The sequence below is a fragment of the Emys orbicularis genome, assembly GCF_028017835.1.
Source record: "Emys orbicularis isolate rEmyOrb1 chromosome 21 unlocalized genomic scaffold, rEmyOrb1.hap1 SUPER_21_unloc_7, whole genome shotgun sequence".
NCBI classification, from domain to species: Eukaryota; Metazoa; Chordata; order Testudines; family Emydidae; genus Emys; species Emys orbicularis.
In genome coordinates, this window is record NW_027045161.1 from 88,645 (window position 1) to 104,775 (window position 16,131).

General features: G+C 67.0%; 1 protein-coding gene across 1 annotated transcript; it reads left to right on the top strand.

Moving 5' to 3' along the window:
• Positions 1 to 9,320: 9,320 nt before the first annotated feature.
• On the top strand, positions 9,321 to 11,761 carry DUSP9 (dual specificity phosphatase 9). Its single transcript, XM_065423136.1, is given in 7 exon segments — positions 9,321 to 9,572; positions 9,574 to 9,658; positions 9,948 to 10,042; positions 10,044 to 10,338; positions 10,341 to 10,364; positions 11,414 to 11,658; positions 11,660 to 11,761. Coding segments are annotated over 7 exon segments (1,098 nt in total).
• Positions 11,762 to 16,131: the final 4,370 nt, after the last annotated feature.

Genomic DNA, 16,131 nt, shown 5'->3' on the forward strand with positions numbered 1-16,131 from the left:
CGGCGGCCAATCACACGACGCCGCCTCGCGCGCTGGGCGGGAAGGGAGAACTGGCCAACCACAAGGCGAGGCGGGAGGCGGCACTGGCCAATCGCATGAGGAGCAGCCAGGACGAGAGGAGGAGCAGAGGGGAGGGGGTGGGGCTGGGAGAGGGGGGAGGGGTTAGAAAGGTGCAGGCGTTGGGGCCCAGAGAGGAGTTGCAGGGGCTGGGGGCGGGGCCTAGAGAGAAGGGGCGGAGTTGCAGGGGCTGGGGGCGGGGCCTAGAGAGAAGGGGCGGAGTTGCAGGGGCTGGGGGCGGGGCATAGAGCGAAGGGGGCGGAGTTGCAGGGGCTGGGGGCGGGACCTAGAGAGAAGGGAAGGGGTTGGAGTGGGATGGGCAAGGGAAGAAGAAGTCAGGGTGGGGCTGGGATATGAGGACTATCCTCTCTGGGGTTGGGGGGCGCTAGCTCTGACCCAACGCGGGGATGGGGCCCGGGCAGGGCTGGGCTGGCAGGGGCTGCGGGTCGGGAGTGAGGGGCACCGGCAGGGCTGGGCTGGCAGGAGGCTGCGGGTCGGGAGTGAGGGGCACCGGCAGGGCTGGGCTAGCAGGGGCTGCAGGTTGGGAGTGAGGGGCGCTGAGGGGGCAGGGCTGGGCTAGCAGGGGCTGCGGGTCGGGAGTGAGGGGCGCTGAGGGGGCAGGGCTGGGCTAGCAGGGGCTGCGGGTCGGGAGTGAGGGGCGCTGAGGGGGCAGGGCTGGGCTAGCAGGGGCTGCGGGTCGGGAGTGAGGGGCGCTGAGGGGGCAGGGCTGGGCTAGCAGGGGCTGCGGGTCGGGAGTGAGGGGCACCGGCAGAGCTGGGGGGGGCAGGGCTGGGCTAGCGGGGGCTGCGGGTCGGGAGTGAGGGGCGCCGGTGGGGCTGGGGGGGGCAGGGTTGGGCTAGCAGGGGGCTGCGGGATGGAAGAGAGGGGCGCTGAGGGGGCAGGGCTGGGCTAGCAGGGGCTGCGGGTCGGGAGTGAGGGGCACCGGCAGAGCTGGGGGGGGCAGGGCTGGGCTAGCGGGGGCTGCGGGTCGGGAGTGAGGGGCGCCGGTGGGGCTGGGGGGGGCAGGGTTGGGCTAGCAGGGGGCTGCGGGTTGGAAGAGAGGGGCGCTGAGGGGGCAGGGCTGGGCTAGCAGGGGCTGCGGGTCGGGAGTGAGGGGCACCGGCAGGGCCGGGGGGCAGGGCTGGGCTAGCGGGGGCTGCGGGTCGGGAGTGAGGTGCACCAGCAGGGCTCGGCTAGCAGGGGCTGCGGGTTGGGAGTGAGGGGCACCAGCAGGGCTCGGCTAGCAGGGGGCTGCAGGTCGTGAGTGAGGGGCACCGGCAGGGTTGGGCTAGCAGGGGGCTGTGGGTTGGAAGAGAGGGGCGCTGAGGGGGCAGGGCTGGGCTAGCAGGGGCTGCGGGTCGGGAGTGAGGGGCACCGGCAGGGCTGGGCAAGCGGGGGGCTGCGGGTCGGGAGTGAGGGGCACCGGCAGGGCTGGGCTAGCAGGGGCTGCGGGTCGGGAGTGAGGGGCGCTGGCGGGGTTGCGGGGGGGGCAGGGCTGGGCTAGCAGGGGCTGTGGGTCGGGAGTAGGGTGACCAGATGTCCCGATTTTATAAAGACAGTCCTGATATTTGGGGCTTTTTCTTATATAGGCTCCTATTACCTCCCACGCCCGTCCTGATTGTTCACACTTGCTGTCTGGTCAGCCTAGTTGGGAGTGAGGGGCACCGGCAGAGCTTGGGGGGTGTTAATATCCCCCCCAATCAACAGTGCCGCGGCCCCGAAACAGGCTGGGCTTTGGAAGATGACTCCGTTCATCCTCACCCGCTTGCTGTTGCCATGGTTTCCATTCACAGGCGGCGTGTGGGGGGGGGTGGGGGCAGTGAGCAGCACAGAGAACAAGTGGATCCCTCAGCTGGGTTCCTGCACCGGGACCGACCCTGAATCCGCTGGATCCAAGAGGCTGCCCCAGAACTCCGGTATCACCGATCCGCCGCGGGAGCTAGGCTCAGGTCTCCCTTGAGAAATGAGGGGTTAAGGGCAGGAAAGATGCTAAGCGGTGCGTACCCGCACCTCCAGCACTCAGCTGTGCCTCGGTTTCCCCACTTCTACTCCCCAGTTTCAGCTGGGTGCTTAGCCACAGCCACACAGCAGTGTGCCTCAGTTTCCCCACTTCAGCTGCTGGCAGCCAAAGCCAGGTTAATCTCTGTGCAGGGGCCGCACCACAGGGGCTGCCAATTTCAGTCAGGGCCTGCGTGGCGCCCAGGGCGGTGGGGCTGAATCTCGGTCGGAGCCTGGGGGGCGCCCGGGGCGACGGGGCCGGATCTCGGTCAGGCCTTGATCTTGGGCCGTCGGGCAGGGCTCTTTGAGGAGGGCAGAGGGCGCGGCGTCGGGACGGGCTGCAGGAAGAAAACGGGAGCAGGTTCCTCTTGCCGGAGGCCTGGTCTGCGAGGTATCGATCGGTGTCTATTTATAATGGCCTCTCGGGGCCGCGTCATTTCCAGCTCTCTACAGCCCAACGTCCATCGGCCGAGCAGGGCACGCTATGGCAGCAGGCGTGTGTCTGGTGCCGGGCGCCGCCCAGACCCTGGCCGAGATCGGGGCCCCATGTGAGCGTTCTCAGGCCCCTATTGACCCTCCCCTCTGATTTTGCGGAGGTGCCACTTCTCATCCCAGTGCCCCTCTGGCCTGTCACTGCACGGCCCCCGCCTCCGGGTCTGCCTCAGCCCCCAGGCATCTCCTCCTCCTGACGTGCCCTGCTGCTCCGGGGCTGCGTGGGAAGCTGATGGCACATGGACCCACTCTGCTCTCGCTCTAAATTTAGAGCAGCAAGAGAAACAGGAAGAAACCCAGCCTCTGCCTGCAGGAACGGAGCAACGGGCAGGCTGGGGCGAGGCCCATCCACCCCGGTATCCCATCTCCAAGCCCAGCTCTGGGTTAAGGACTGGGGCAAGGGAAGAGGCCCCGGGCCCCATTCCCTGCCCCCCTGACCCAGGCAGTACCGCACTGAGACCGGATGGGAGATGGTGCCCCCTAGAGGGGACAGGCCCCGCCCCCGAGCCAACCAGTGCCCCCCAGCACTGCAGGAGTCATGGCCCCCCGGAAGGCGGGAAGTCTGCGGCCCAGCGGCTAATGGAGACCGTCCCTGCCAAAGGAGGATGAGATCATGTGTTCATCCTGCTCCCTCCCTAGGGGGTCTCTGTGGGGCTGGGCGCCCTCCCAGCCAGTGTGGCAGGGAGGGGGCTGTGCCCATCCCTCCCCCTCCCCACCCCAGTGCTGATGTGCCTCCCCTCCCCCAGCCCTGAAGATTATCTCATCATATAGCCTGGAGCTGGGAGGGGGTGGTAGGGCTGGAGAGAAAGCTGTGGCTTTAATAGGGAAGTGGGTCTGGTGGGGTAGGGGGCCCAGAGCCAGGACTCCTGGGTTCTCTCCCAGCTCTGGGAGGGGAGGGGGTCTGGTGGGTTAGAACGGGGGGGCTCAGAGCCAGGACTCCTGGGTTCTCTCCCAGCTCTGGGAGGGGAGTGGGGTCTGGTGGGTTAGAACAGGGGGGGCTCAGAGCCAGGACTCTTGGGTTCTCTCCCAGCTCTGGGAGGGGAGTGGGGTCTGGTGGGTTAGAACAGGGGGGGCTCAGAACCAGGACTCCTGGGTTCTCTCCCAGCTCTGGGAGGGGAGGGGGTCTGGTGGGTTAGAACAGGGGGGGGCTCAGAGCCAGGACTCCTGGGTTCTCTCCCAGCTCTGGGAGGGGAGTGGGGTCTGGTGGGTTAGAACAGGGGGGGGCTCAGAGCCAGGACTCCTGGGTTCTCTCCCAGCTCCGGGAGGGCTGTGGGGTCAGCTGGGGTAGAGCAGGGGGCCCTGTGTGTGAGGGTGTTGGGGGGCGAATGTGAGCGCATGTCCGGGGGGGCGCGCTGCAGGCTGCGTGGGTTTGCCATGAGTCGCTGAGTTCCAGCGTGTCTCTGGGGACTCGTCATGGGCCCGGATGACACCATCCGCCCGCTCCGGGTGACTAACCAGCACTGAGCCGGGGCCTGGGCAGAGCAGGGGGTGCGGGGCTGGCGGCCAGGACTCCTGGGTCCCCTCAGCTGCAGAGAGGGGTCTGATTCGGTTGCCAGAACAGGGAGTGAGCATCAGGCCGTCCCGTGCCTCTGACTCAACCCCTCCTCGGGGAGGGGGACATGGCTGCATGCCCGTGACTCAGTTTCCCCATTGGTTACCTGCCCTATGGCTGGGACTAATTAACACCTGGTGATGAGGGGTCAGCCTCCCAGCAAGTGATCTCTCCCCCCCCCGCGGGCTTTTCCAGGCCCCCTCCCACTCGGCTCTCCCTGGTGCCTGTATGAGTTCTCCCGCTCGCTCGTTGCCAAGCGATGGGAGCTGTGTTGTGGGAGGGTGAGATTGTTTGACTATTCTGGGCTCCTCCGTCTCCCCGCGCCCCTGTGCTCTGAGTCACAGCCGGCGGGGCGCCGGATCGCGCCCGGCGCCGGAGCGCAAGTACTCGCCGAGCCTGGGCCGGGCCTGGGCAGCACCCGGTGCGAAGGGGGCCTGGCCCGCGGCGGAGCGTGACAGAGCACCCAGCAGGGTCGCCGGTCTGGGGAAACTGAGTCACACAGAGAGGCGATGGTATTTGGCCCACCTCCGAAGGCACTGAGAGGTAAAGGACCCAGGAGTCCTGCCGCTTCCTCCCTTCCAAAATCACACTCTGTTCCACAGGCAGGAGCAGAACCCCACCATCCTCTCCCCCCCAGAGCCAGGGAGAGAACCCAGGAGTCCTGGCTCCCAGTCCCCCGTCCCCCCCCCCCGTCATTTGACAAGCCCCGCCCACTCCGGCCCTTCCCCACCAATCCGGGCGGGCTGGGCGGGGCCCGGGCTGTACACAGCCCGCACGTGGAGCCGGGCGGGCCCTGCGCACCCTGCATGCGGGAGGAGGACGCGCCCGCCCCAGCCCAGCGCCGGGAGCCTGGCGGGGCCTCGGGGCGGGGCCCAGGGGCTCCGCGGACTGTGGGCGCCGGGTAGCGGCCAGGGTGAGCGCTGCGGTGCGGACCGGGGGGCGGGATCCAGACGGAGAGGGGCTCCGGAGCCGGAGGGGGCTGGGGTAATTGTGGTGAGTGAGCCCGGACTCCTGGGTTCTCTCCCCGGCTCGGGGAGGGGAGTGGAGGCTGGTGGGTTAGAGCAGGGGGGGCTGAGAGCCAGGACTCCTGGGTTCTCTCCCCGGCTCTGGGAGGGGAGTGGGGGCTGGTGGTTAGAGGAGGGGGGGCTGGGAGCCAGGACTCCTGGGTTCTCTCCCCGGCTCTGGGAGGGGAGTGGGGGCTGGTGGTTAGAGGAGGGGGACTGGGAGCCAGGACTCCTGGGTTCTCTCCCCGGCTCTGGGAGGGGAGTGGGGGCTGGTGGTTAGAGCAGGGGGCTGTGAGCCAGGACTCCTGGGTTCTCTCCCCGGCTCGGGGAGTGGAGTGGGGGCTGGTGGTTAGAGCAGGGGGGTTGGGAGCCAGGACTCCTGGGTTCTCTCCCCGGCTCGGGGAGGGGAGTGGGGGCTGGTGGTTAGAGCAGGGGGGTTGGGAGCCAGGACTCCTGGGTTCTCTCCCCGGCTCGGGGAGGGGAGTGGGGGCTGGTGGTTAGAGCAGGGGGGTTGGGAGCCAGGACTCCTGGGTTCTCTCCCCCGCTCTGGGAGGGGAGGGGAAGGGAGTGGGGGCTGGTGGGTTAGAGCAGGGGGGCTGGGAGCCAGGACTCCTGGGTTCTCTCCCCATCTCTGGGAGGGGAGGGGGGTCTGGTGGTTAGAGCGGGGGGTGGGCTGGGAGCCAGGACTCCTGGTGACAGATTCAGGAATAGAGCCCAGGTGAGCAAATCCTTTTCCTGCTCAGTGCCTCAGTTTCCCCACCTGTAGTTAGCATTGCTCGGCCCCACCTCACAGGGGCGCTGCTGAGCGGGAACCAGCACAGGTGAGGCCAGAGGTGCTGGCAGAGCATGGAGGTAAAACCGTCCCACCCACACAGCCCCGGGGACCAGCTCAGCCCCTCTTCCTGGGCCTGTGTGAGCTATCCCCTTTGAGCACTAGAACCGTGGTACCCCTGGGACTCCGCACGGTGACTCGCTCCTGTCCAGCACGTTGCAGCAGCAGCTCCCGGAGCGCTGTATCGAGGGGCTCGGCGTCATCCTCACCGGTGGGGAAACCGAGGCATAGAGTGGTGCTGTGAATTGCCCACGTTCAACCCACAGGGCAGTGGCAAAGCAGGGAATACAAGCCAGGAGTCCTGAGTCCGGGCTCTACCCACCAGGGCACACTGCTCACATCTGTGCATGGCCTGGCATGGACAGACAACGAAGTGACAGGGGAAACTGAGGCACAGATTGGAGGCGACTTATCCAAGGTCACACAGCAGCATGGGGGCAGAGCTGGGGATAGAAGCCAGAAGTCCGGAGCCCCAGCCCTCCCCCCACGTTCTAAACCCCCAGACCCCACTACCCTCCCAGAGCTGGGAGAGAACCCAGGCGTCCTGACCCCCAGCTCAGGCAGGGTCCCAGGGGGATGCTCTGGCGGAGGACGTCTGTGGTTCCTGTTGGTATCAATTATTCATACCGGTGCCGAATTAACGCTGACATCAGCGCTTGGCAGCCGGCCAGACCCTCGGCTGGGCCCTTCACCGGGCCTGGCCCATGGACACCAGCTGAGCCGCTCCCCTCCCCCCATGCCTTCCACATCCTCTGCGCCGGGAGCCAGCTACAGCCGGGAGCCAGGACTGGGGGGGCAGGGGGCTGTGGGTCGGGAGTGAGGGCCACCGGCAGGGCTGGGATGGCAGGGGCTGCGGGTCGGGAGTGAGGGGCACCGGCAGAGCTGTGGGGGGGCAGGGGGCTGCGGGTCGGGAGTGAGGGGCACCGGCAGAGCTGTGGGGGGGCAGGGGGCTGCGGGTCGGGAGTGAGGGGCATCGGCAGGGCTGGGATGGCAGGGGCTGCGGGTCGGGAGTGAGGGGCACCGGCAGAGCTGTGGGGGGGGCAGGGGGCTGCGGGTCGGGAGTGAGGGGCGCGGGCAGGGCTGGGATGGCAGGGGCTGCGGGTCGGGAGTGAGGGGCATCGGCAGAGCTGGGATGGCAGGGGCTGTGGGTCGGGAGTGAGGGGCGCCGGCAGAGCTGGGATGGCAGGGGCTGCGGGTCGGGAGTGAGGGGGCACCGGCAGGGCTGGGATGGCAGGGGCTGCGGGTTGGGAGTGAGGGGCACCGGCAGAGCTGTGGGGGGGCAGGGGGCTGCGGGTCGGGAGTGAGGGGCGCCGGCAGAGCTGGGATGGCAGGGGCTGCGGGTCGGGAGTGAGGGGCACCGGCAGAGCTGGGGGGGGAAGGGGGCTGCGGGTCGGGAGTGAGGGGCGCCGGCAGAGCTGTGGGGGGGGTAGGGGGCTGCGGGTCGGGAGTGAGGGGCGCTGGCAGAGCTGGGATGGCAGGGGCTGCGGGTCAGGAGTGAGGGCCACCGGCAGGGCTGGGATGGCAGGGGCTGCGGGGTCAGGAGTGAGGGCCACCGGCAGGGCTGGGATGGCAGGGGCTGCGGGTCGGGAGTGAGGGGCGCCGGCAGAGCTGGGATGGCAGGGGCTGCGGGTCAGGAGTGAGGGCCACCGGCAGGGCTGGGATGGCAGGGGCTGCGGGTCAGGAGTGAGGGCCACCGGCAGAGCTGGGATGGCAGGGGCTGCGGGTCGGGAGTGAGGGGCACCGGCAGGGCTGGGATGGCAGGGGCTGCGGGTCGGGAGTGAGGGGCATCGGCAGGGCTGGGATGGCAGGGGCTGCGGGTTGGGAGTGAGGGGCGCCGGCAGAGCTGGGATGGCAGGGGCTGCGGGTCGGGAGTGAGGGGCACCGGCAGGGCTGGGATGGCAGGGGCTGCGGGTCGGGAGTGAGGGGCGCTGGCAGAGCTGTGGGGGGGCAGGGGGCTGCGGGTCGGGAGTGAGGGGCGCCGGCAGAGCTGGGATGGCAGGGGCTGTGGGACGGGAGTGAGGGGCATCGGCAGGGCTGGGATGGCAGGGGCTGCGGGTTGGGAGTGAGGGGCGCCGGCAGAGCTGGGATGGCAGGGGCTGCGGGTCGGGAGTGAGGGGCACCGGCAGGGCTGGGATGGCAGGGGCTGCGGGTCGGGAGTGAGGGGCGCTGGCAGAGCTGTGGGGGGGCAGGGGGCTGCGGGTCGGGAGTGAGGAGCGCCGGCAGAGCTGGGATGGCAGGGGCTGCGGGTCGGGAGTGAGGGGCGCCGGCAGAGCTGTGGGGGGGGCAGGGGGCTGCGGGTCGGGAGTGAGGGGCGCCGGCAGAGCTGTGGGGGGGCAGGGGGCTGCGGGTCGGGAGTGAGGGGCACCGGCAGGGCTGGGATGGCAGGGGCTGCGGGTCGGGAGTGAGGGCCACCGGCAGGGCTGGGATGGCAGGGGCTGCGGGTCGGGAATGAGGGGCGCCAGCAGAGCTGTGGGGGGGCAGGGGGCTGCGGGTCGGGAATGAGGGGCACCGGCAGGGCTGGGATGGCAGGGGCTGCGGTTCGGGAGTGAGGGGCATCGGCAGGGCTGGGATGGCAGGGGCTGCGGGTCGGGAGTGAGGGGCATCGGCAGGGCTGGGATGGCAGGGGCTGCGGTTCGGGAGTGAGGGGCATCGGCAGGGCTGGGATGGCAGGGGCTGCGGGTCGGGAGTGAGGGGCATCGGCAGGGCTGGGATGGCAGGGGCTACGGGTCGGGAGTGAGGGGCGCCGGCAGTCACACTTCCCGCCCCATGGCCTGCGCTCCCAGGGGGATGTGTCATGGCTCCGGGGCAGGATGCTAGGGGCCGGCACGGTGCTAGGAGGGGGCTGGGATCTCCTGTTCTCCCCGCTCCCACCGCGGCTTGCTGACTCCCATCCGCTCTCCCTGGCAGGTCTGCGTGGAGCCCCAAGTGGCGGCTGGGCCCCGTCTCCGACACCACCCAGATGCCCCCCGTGCCCCGGCTCTATCCTGGACTCAGGCCTTTCTCCGCCCACCCCAGCCTCTGCAGCCCAGCCAGGCAGCGGCTGCTGGAGAGGAAGCCGCTCTCCGGATCGGGGGACGCCTCCCCGCGAAGCCGCCAGGGGCTGGAGCCGTGACCCCACGCTTCCCTCGCTCTGGAGGTCGAGAGGCGTCACTGGATCTGCCCTGACCTCACCCCCTTTTGCTGCTGGGCCACCCCCAGGCGCACAGAGGACAGCGACGGGGGCGTCCGCGGTGCCTCGCACCCTTCAGGCCCCGGCTGGCCCCTCCGGGGGCGGATGGGGGGCCGGTGACCTCGCCAGCCGGAGTCCACGCAGAGCCGTGGCGCCGTGGGACAGGATCAGCTTGTGCCACGTTTCCAGCCCCCCGCCAATGCCCCTGCCAGCCCCATGGAAGCCCTGGGGAAATCCACCCTGTGGCTCTCCGGGGAGCTGGCGTCCCCGGCCCCCCGGCTGCACATCCTGGATTGCCGCAGCCGGCAGCACTACGACTCCTGCCACGTGGCCCGGGCGCTGAGCGTGGCCCTGCCAGGGCTGCTGCTGCGGCGGCTGCGCAAGGGGAAGCTGTCGGTCCGGTCGCTGCTCCCGCCCGCGCCGGGCGCTGTCCTGCTGTACGACGAGGCCACCGCCACGCTGCCGCGCCCCCGGCCGGGACGACGAGGAGTCGGTGCTGGCCACGCTGCTGCGCAAGCTGCAGGAGGAAGGCTGCACGGCGTATTACCTGCAAGGTCGGTGCCGTGGCCGGGCCCCGTCACCCCTCGCTGCCCCCAGCCCACACTCACTGGACAAAGCGCCCCTGGCCCAGCACCGCTCCCCGCCCCAAGAGAGGCCGGCACCTGGGGTCGAGATAGCAGGCTGGGATGCAAGGCACTCGGGGGAGGGTCTGTCTGTGCCTCAGTTTCCCTGGTGCGATGGGGCCCAGTCGGGGGAGGGGGGTATGAGCAGCGCCCGGTGTGAGGCCCCCACCCAGGCCCTGCTATAATCTCTCTAATATTAACACACCTGCTCTGCCCGCAGGGGGCTTCTCCAAGTTCCAGTCCGAGTGGCCAGATCACTGCGAGACCAGCCCGGAGGTGCCCGGCGCCAGCAGCTCCCCCGCTCCGACGGGGACCCCCGGTGGTGGGTCTGGGGGGGCTGAGCCTGGGTTCGGACGGGGACTCGGGACCCCTGAGCAGCGGGGGGGTGGACTCGGAGGCAGCCAGCCCCCCGTCCTACCCGGTGCAGATCCTGCCCCACCTCTTCCTGGGCAGCGCCCGAGACTCAGCCAACATGGAGACGCTGGCCCGGCTGGGCATCCGCTACATCCTCAACGTCACCCCCAACCTGCCCAACCTCTTCGAGGAGCAGGGCGGCTTCCGCTACAAGCAGATCCCCATCTCGGACCACTGGAGCCAGAACCTGGCCCGCTTCTTCCAGAGGCCATCGCCTTCATCGGTGAGTGCCCGTGCCCCACGGCGCCCCCCCTGTACCCCCGTGCAGCCCTGCTGGCCCCACGGCACCCCCACCTGTACCCCCAGCCCCAGTGCACCCGCTCTGCCCCCCATGCCTGGGAGCCCTGCTGACCCCACGGCGCCCCCTCCTGTACCCCCACCCCCAGTGCACCCTCTCTGGCCCCCATGCCTGGGAGCCTGGCTGGCCCCATGGCGCCCCCACCTGTACCCCCACCCCCAGTGCCCCCTCTCTGCCCCCCATGCCTGGGAGCCCTGCTGGCCCCATGGCGCCCCCACCTGTACCCCCACCCCCAGTGCCCCCTCTCTGCCCCCCATGCCTGGGAGCCCTGCTGGCCCCACAGCGCCCCCACCTGTACCCCCACCCCCAGTGCACCCGCTCTGCCCCCCATGCCTGGGAGCCCTGCCGGCCCCACGGCACCCCCACCACGTCTCTGCGCCACAGCGCCCCCTCCTGTACCCCCACCCCCAGTGCCCCCTCTCTGCCCCCTCCCAACCCTTCCCCATGTCCCCCTCAGCTCATTGACTTTGGTTCCCTGCAATCCCATCAGCCCCCTCTGCATCGCATTGGCTGTGGTCTGTCCGTCCTCTCCTTGTTCGCCCTGCCCCCATACCTCAGAGACCGTGGTCCATCCCGTCCACTGCCCCCATGGCTCATTGACCGTGGTCTGTCCTGCCCCGTCCCTGTATGTAAGAGACCATGGTCCTTCCCATCTCCAGTCCCCCGACTCCCTATGGACCAGTGACTATGGTACGTTCCATCCCCCTTCCTCCCCACCCTCTGCCTCAGTTGACCATGGTTCCCATCCCACCCCATGAGCCCTCTCTCCATCTCACTGAGCATGGTCCGTCCCTTCCCCCCGTCCTCCCCCAGGGACTGGAGAGCCCAGCGGAGCTAGTCCATGCAGTTCTCTGACTTCAAGGGGCTGCTAACGACGGCCGTACCTTAGCATCCCCCTCCCAGAGAGGGGTGCTGACAACGCCGACGCCCCCGTAACCCCCCTCTGCTCCATCCCCGTCTCTTCCCCTCCCCAGACGAGGCGGTGTCCCAGAACTGCGGCATCCTTGTTCACTGCCTGGCGGGTGTGAGCCGCTCGGTGACGGTGACAGTGGCCTACCTCATGCAGCGCCTCAACCTGTCGCTCAACGACGCCTACGACCTGGTCAAGCGCAAGAAGGCCGACATCTCGCCCAACTTCAACTTCATGGGGCAGCTGCTGGACTTTGAGAGGGAACTGGGGCTGGCTGAGGGATCGCCAGCGACCCCTGGAGCCCCTGAACGGGCGCGGCCAGACGCCCACGTCCTCCCCAGGCTGCTTCTTCACGCCGCCGGCCTCCGAATATGAGGAAGAGGATGGCAGTTTCCAGCGTTACCCCACGTAGCCCCTGCCACCCCCCATGAGCCCCATGGCTAATCTAGGCGTCGGTGGGGTTACCAGGGGATGTGTGGCTAACCTAGGCCTTGGCAGGACGCTAGAACCCGCAGGGCTGAATCTAGACCTGCCTTTTCTGGGATCTGTGCTCTGGAGCCAGGTCTGGAACCTGCAGCTCTTGAATAGGGACCCAGAAGCTGCCATTAACTTCCTTGTTTGGACTTTTGGTTCTGGAACTACAAGGAAAATAAAACCATTGAGGTCATGCTGGAGCCTAGATCGCTCTACAGATGGGAGCTTGAATGCCATGCCAGGTCTTGAACCTGGACCTCTAGAATTCAGCTGTGCCCCGGAGCCATTGTAGAACCATCAGAACGTGAACCTGGGACCTGCATCAACTACCTTGTTTGGACATTTGGTTCTAGAGGTTCAATTAGGAGAATATTAAGCCAGTAAATGATCATGCTGGAGCATAGAACGTGCAGCTATAGAGGCGGATTAAGAAATCTTGAATGCTAATGCCATGTCTGAAATCTGGGCCTCTAGAATGGGGGAGATCAGCTGCACCTAGAATCTGATTGCACCAGAACTACTATTTCAAAACCACATGCCAGATCTGGAACCTGAAGCTCTGGAACCAGGACATGGAACCAACAATTGCCTGCCTTGTTTGAGCCAGTAGTTCTAGACCCATAACAAGAGTTAGAAACCACCAAGGTGGAGTCTAGAACCTGCAGTTCTAGAAGTGGATTAAGGAATCTACAGAACCAGGTCTGGAATATGCATCTCTAAAACAAAGACAGAGGACCTATATTAACTGCCTTCTTTTGATCTAAAGCCACAGTGAGAGTTATAAGACACTGAGCTACCATTCCACAATCTAGATCCTGCAGCTCTAGATGTGGGTGAAGGAATCCCCATTAGCCAGTGCCAGGTGTGGAACAGCAGTTCTGGAACCAGGATCCAGAGCCAACACTTACCTGCCTTGTTTAGACCTTTGGGTTCTAAAGCCCTAGAAGCATGTTCAGGATTCTCCAGTGCCAGGTCTGGAACCTGTAGCTAGGATTGGTGATCCACCCTACCTAGAACCGTATTGCTTGAGCATTATCGTTTAAAAGCCACGTGGGCCAGGTTTGGAACCTCCCTGGCTATACAACAAAGATAGAGAATGCCCATCTTGTTTGGACCATTGGATCTAGAGCCATAATGAGAGTAATAATCATGCCAGAGTCTAGAACCTGCAGATCTCGAAGTGGGTCGAGTGATCTCCAGTGCCAGGTCTGGAACCTGGGGCTCTAGAACGAGGATCCAGAGCCCAGTCACCTGCCTTGCTGGTATCTTTTGGTTCTAGAGCCAGTTAGACTACCATGCTGGAGTCTAGAACTTGCAGCTCCAGAAGTGGAATCAGGACACTTCCCCATCAGACCTCACCCCAATGCCTGCTCTGGAATGTCACCCCGAGACTGAACGCTGACCTGAACCACGTCCAGCCACTTGCTCGTGGGTTTCGAACAACTGGATTGGAACTGGGGCTAGTTGGCAACTCTAGAGCCAGTTCCCAGTAGGGTTCCTGGCCTGAAAACCAGATTGTGTTGTGGTGGGTTTGGAGCAGAGACCCAGGAGACAGGAAAGAACGGTGTCCGTCCGTCCCTGCTGGAGGAGCTGTCCCGTGGGTGTCTCCGTGTGTCCCCATGTGTGTGTCCCTGGAGGAGAGGAACCCTGGCATGTGTCTCTCTGTGTGCATGTGTCCCTGCTGGAGGGGATGTGCCGTGTGTGCGTGTGTGTGTGTGTGTGTGTGTCCAGGTGCCAGACGGTCACACTGATCCTCACTAGCCGATGCTGGGGCCCGTGCGGGGGGTGTGTGTGTCGTTTTTTCACTGTTCTAACACTTCCCCCCCACACACATAGTGCAGCGGACGTGCTGTTGCCGGGGTGTCCAGGGGCTATGAAGGAGGTGGGGGAGCTGGGAAACAGGGACAATAAAGCTGGACTTTAACCCCCTGCTCCTGCGGTTTTTTCCAGCAGGGGATTCTTCTCCCCAACACAGGACTCCTGGGTTCTCTGCCCGGCTCGGGGAGGGCAGTGGGGGCTGGTGGGTGAGAGCAGGGGGGGCTGGGAGCTAGGACTCCTGGGTTCTCTGCCTGGCTCGGGGAGGGTAGTGGGGGCTGGTGGGTGGGAGCAGGGGGGACTGGGAGCCAGGACGCCTGGGTTCTCTCCCGGCTCTGGGAGTGGGGTGGGGCTGGTGGGTCAGAGCCTCACTTTTTCCCTAGCAGAGGCCAGGGCCGGATTCTCGCTGTGCCTGGGCTGTGGGCGGAGACCGAGCTCCGTGCCCAGCGGGGCTGCACGGGCCTTTCACGGGGGGGGGGGGGGGCCCAGCTCAGTCACTGCCCTGAGGCCTGCCCCGAGGGAGGGAACCTGTATCAGGCCTTTCCCCCCTCCCTGAGCAGCCCCTCATCGCCGGCCGTCCTGCAGCTTCCCTTCCCAGCGCCGCCCTTCCCTCCGCAGCCAGCTGCGTCCGGAGCTGGGGGGGCAGAACTGAGATTTGCCCAGCAGTCAGGGCTGGGCGCCGGGGGGTACCGGGGGGGGGCTCGGCAGGGGGCGCTCTCCCGTGGCTGGCGGGGCCGGGCGCTGGGGGGTACCGGGGGGGGGGGGACAGGGGCCGGGCGCTGGGGGGCTCCAGGCGGGGGACAGGGGGCGCTCTCCCCTGGCCATATTTCCCCTGATTTCCCATCCAGCCTGGAAGAGCCGTGGCCCCCCTCCTGCCGCGCCTCCGGCTTCCTGCCTTTGTGAGCGGAGGAAACGCCGCTTCCTCTGAGCCCATGGACCGGCCCTCCGGCCAGAGGGGGAGGGGCTAACGGCAAGAGCTGCCTGGTGCAGCCCCTCCCCCTCCAATGCTGCTGCCTCTGTGCCCTGCTAATCACCACTAACCTTAACCCTGACCCTGATAACCCTAACCCGGCCCCGCCCAGATATCCCTAACCCGGCCCCGCCCCTTTACCCAGCCCCGCCCTGCTATCCCGGCCCCGCCCCTTTACCCAGCCCCGCCCAGATATCCCTTACCCAGCCCCGCCCTGATAACCCTAACCCGGCCCCGCCCAGATATCCCTAACCCGGCCCCGCCCCTTTACCCAGCCCCGCCCTGCTATCCCTAGCCTGGCCCCGCCCCTTTACCCAGCCCCGCCCTGCTATCCCGGCCCCGCCCCTTTACCCAGCCCCGCCCAGATATCCCTTACCCAGCCCCGCCCTGATAACCCTAACCCGGCCCCGCCCCCTTACTCAGCCCCACCCTGATGACCCTAAACCGGCCCCGCCCCTTTACCCGGCCCCGCCCCCTAGCTCGGCCCCGCCCCCTAGCTCGGCCCCGCCCCCTAGCTCGGCCCCGCCCCCTTACCCAGCCCCGCCCTGATAACCCGGCCCCGCCCTTATAACCCTAACCCGGCCCCGCCCCCTTACCCGGCTCCGCCCCTCGCAGCCCCACCCTGCTAACCACTGTCCCTCCTCGCCCCGCCTACTCACCCCCCTCCCTGTTCCAGCCCCGCCCCTCGCCGTATAGTGGAGCGGGAAAGCAAAGGGGCGTGGCTTCCGTGAGGCCTGCAGCCAATGAGCGCTGCAGGTCAGTGTGAGTGGCAGCGGTGCTGGTCAATTGGGGCGGGGCTCGGCGCTACGCGGCTGCAGGGAAGATGGCGGCGCCCTCGGCGACTTCGGTGTACGAGCAACTGAAGGTACCGAGCGGGACCATCACACTCGGAAGGGGGGCGCCGGGCGGGACCATTATACCCAGCGGGAGAGGGTCGGGCGGGACCATCACACCTCGCGCCTAGCGGGGCCGAGGGGGGGGGCGGGTGAGACCATTGTGCCGAGCAGGGTTGTCGGGCAGGACCAGGGGGCAGTGGAAGGACGGGACCATCGCGCGTAGCGGGGGTGGGGGGGTGCTGGGCGGTAGGATCGCACAGGGGGGGCAGACGGGCGAAACCATTGTGCCGTGGTGGGAGCGGGCGGGCGAGACCAACCCACAGCGGGGGGGGGGGAGCCATAACATAAGAACATAAGAAAGGCCGTACCGGGTCAGACCAAAGGTCCATCTAGCCCAGTATCTGTCTACCGACAGTGGCCAATGCCAGGTGCCCCAGAGGGAGTGAACCTAACAGGCAATGATCACGTGATCTCTCTCCTGCCATCCATCTCCACCCTCTGACGAACAGAGGCTAGGGACACCATCCCTACCCGTCCTGGCTAATAATAGCCATTTATGGACTTAGCCACCATGAATTTATCCAGTCCCCTTTTAAACATTGTTATAGTCCTAGCCTTCGCCACCTCCTCAGGCAAGGAGTTCCACAAGTTGACTGTGCGCTGCGTGAAGAAGAACTTCCTTGTATT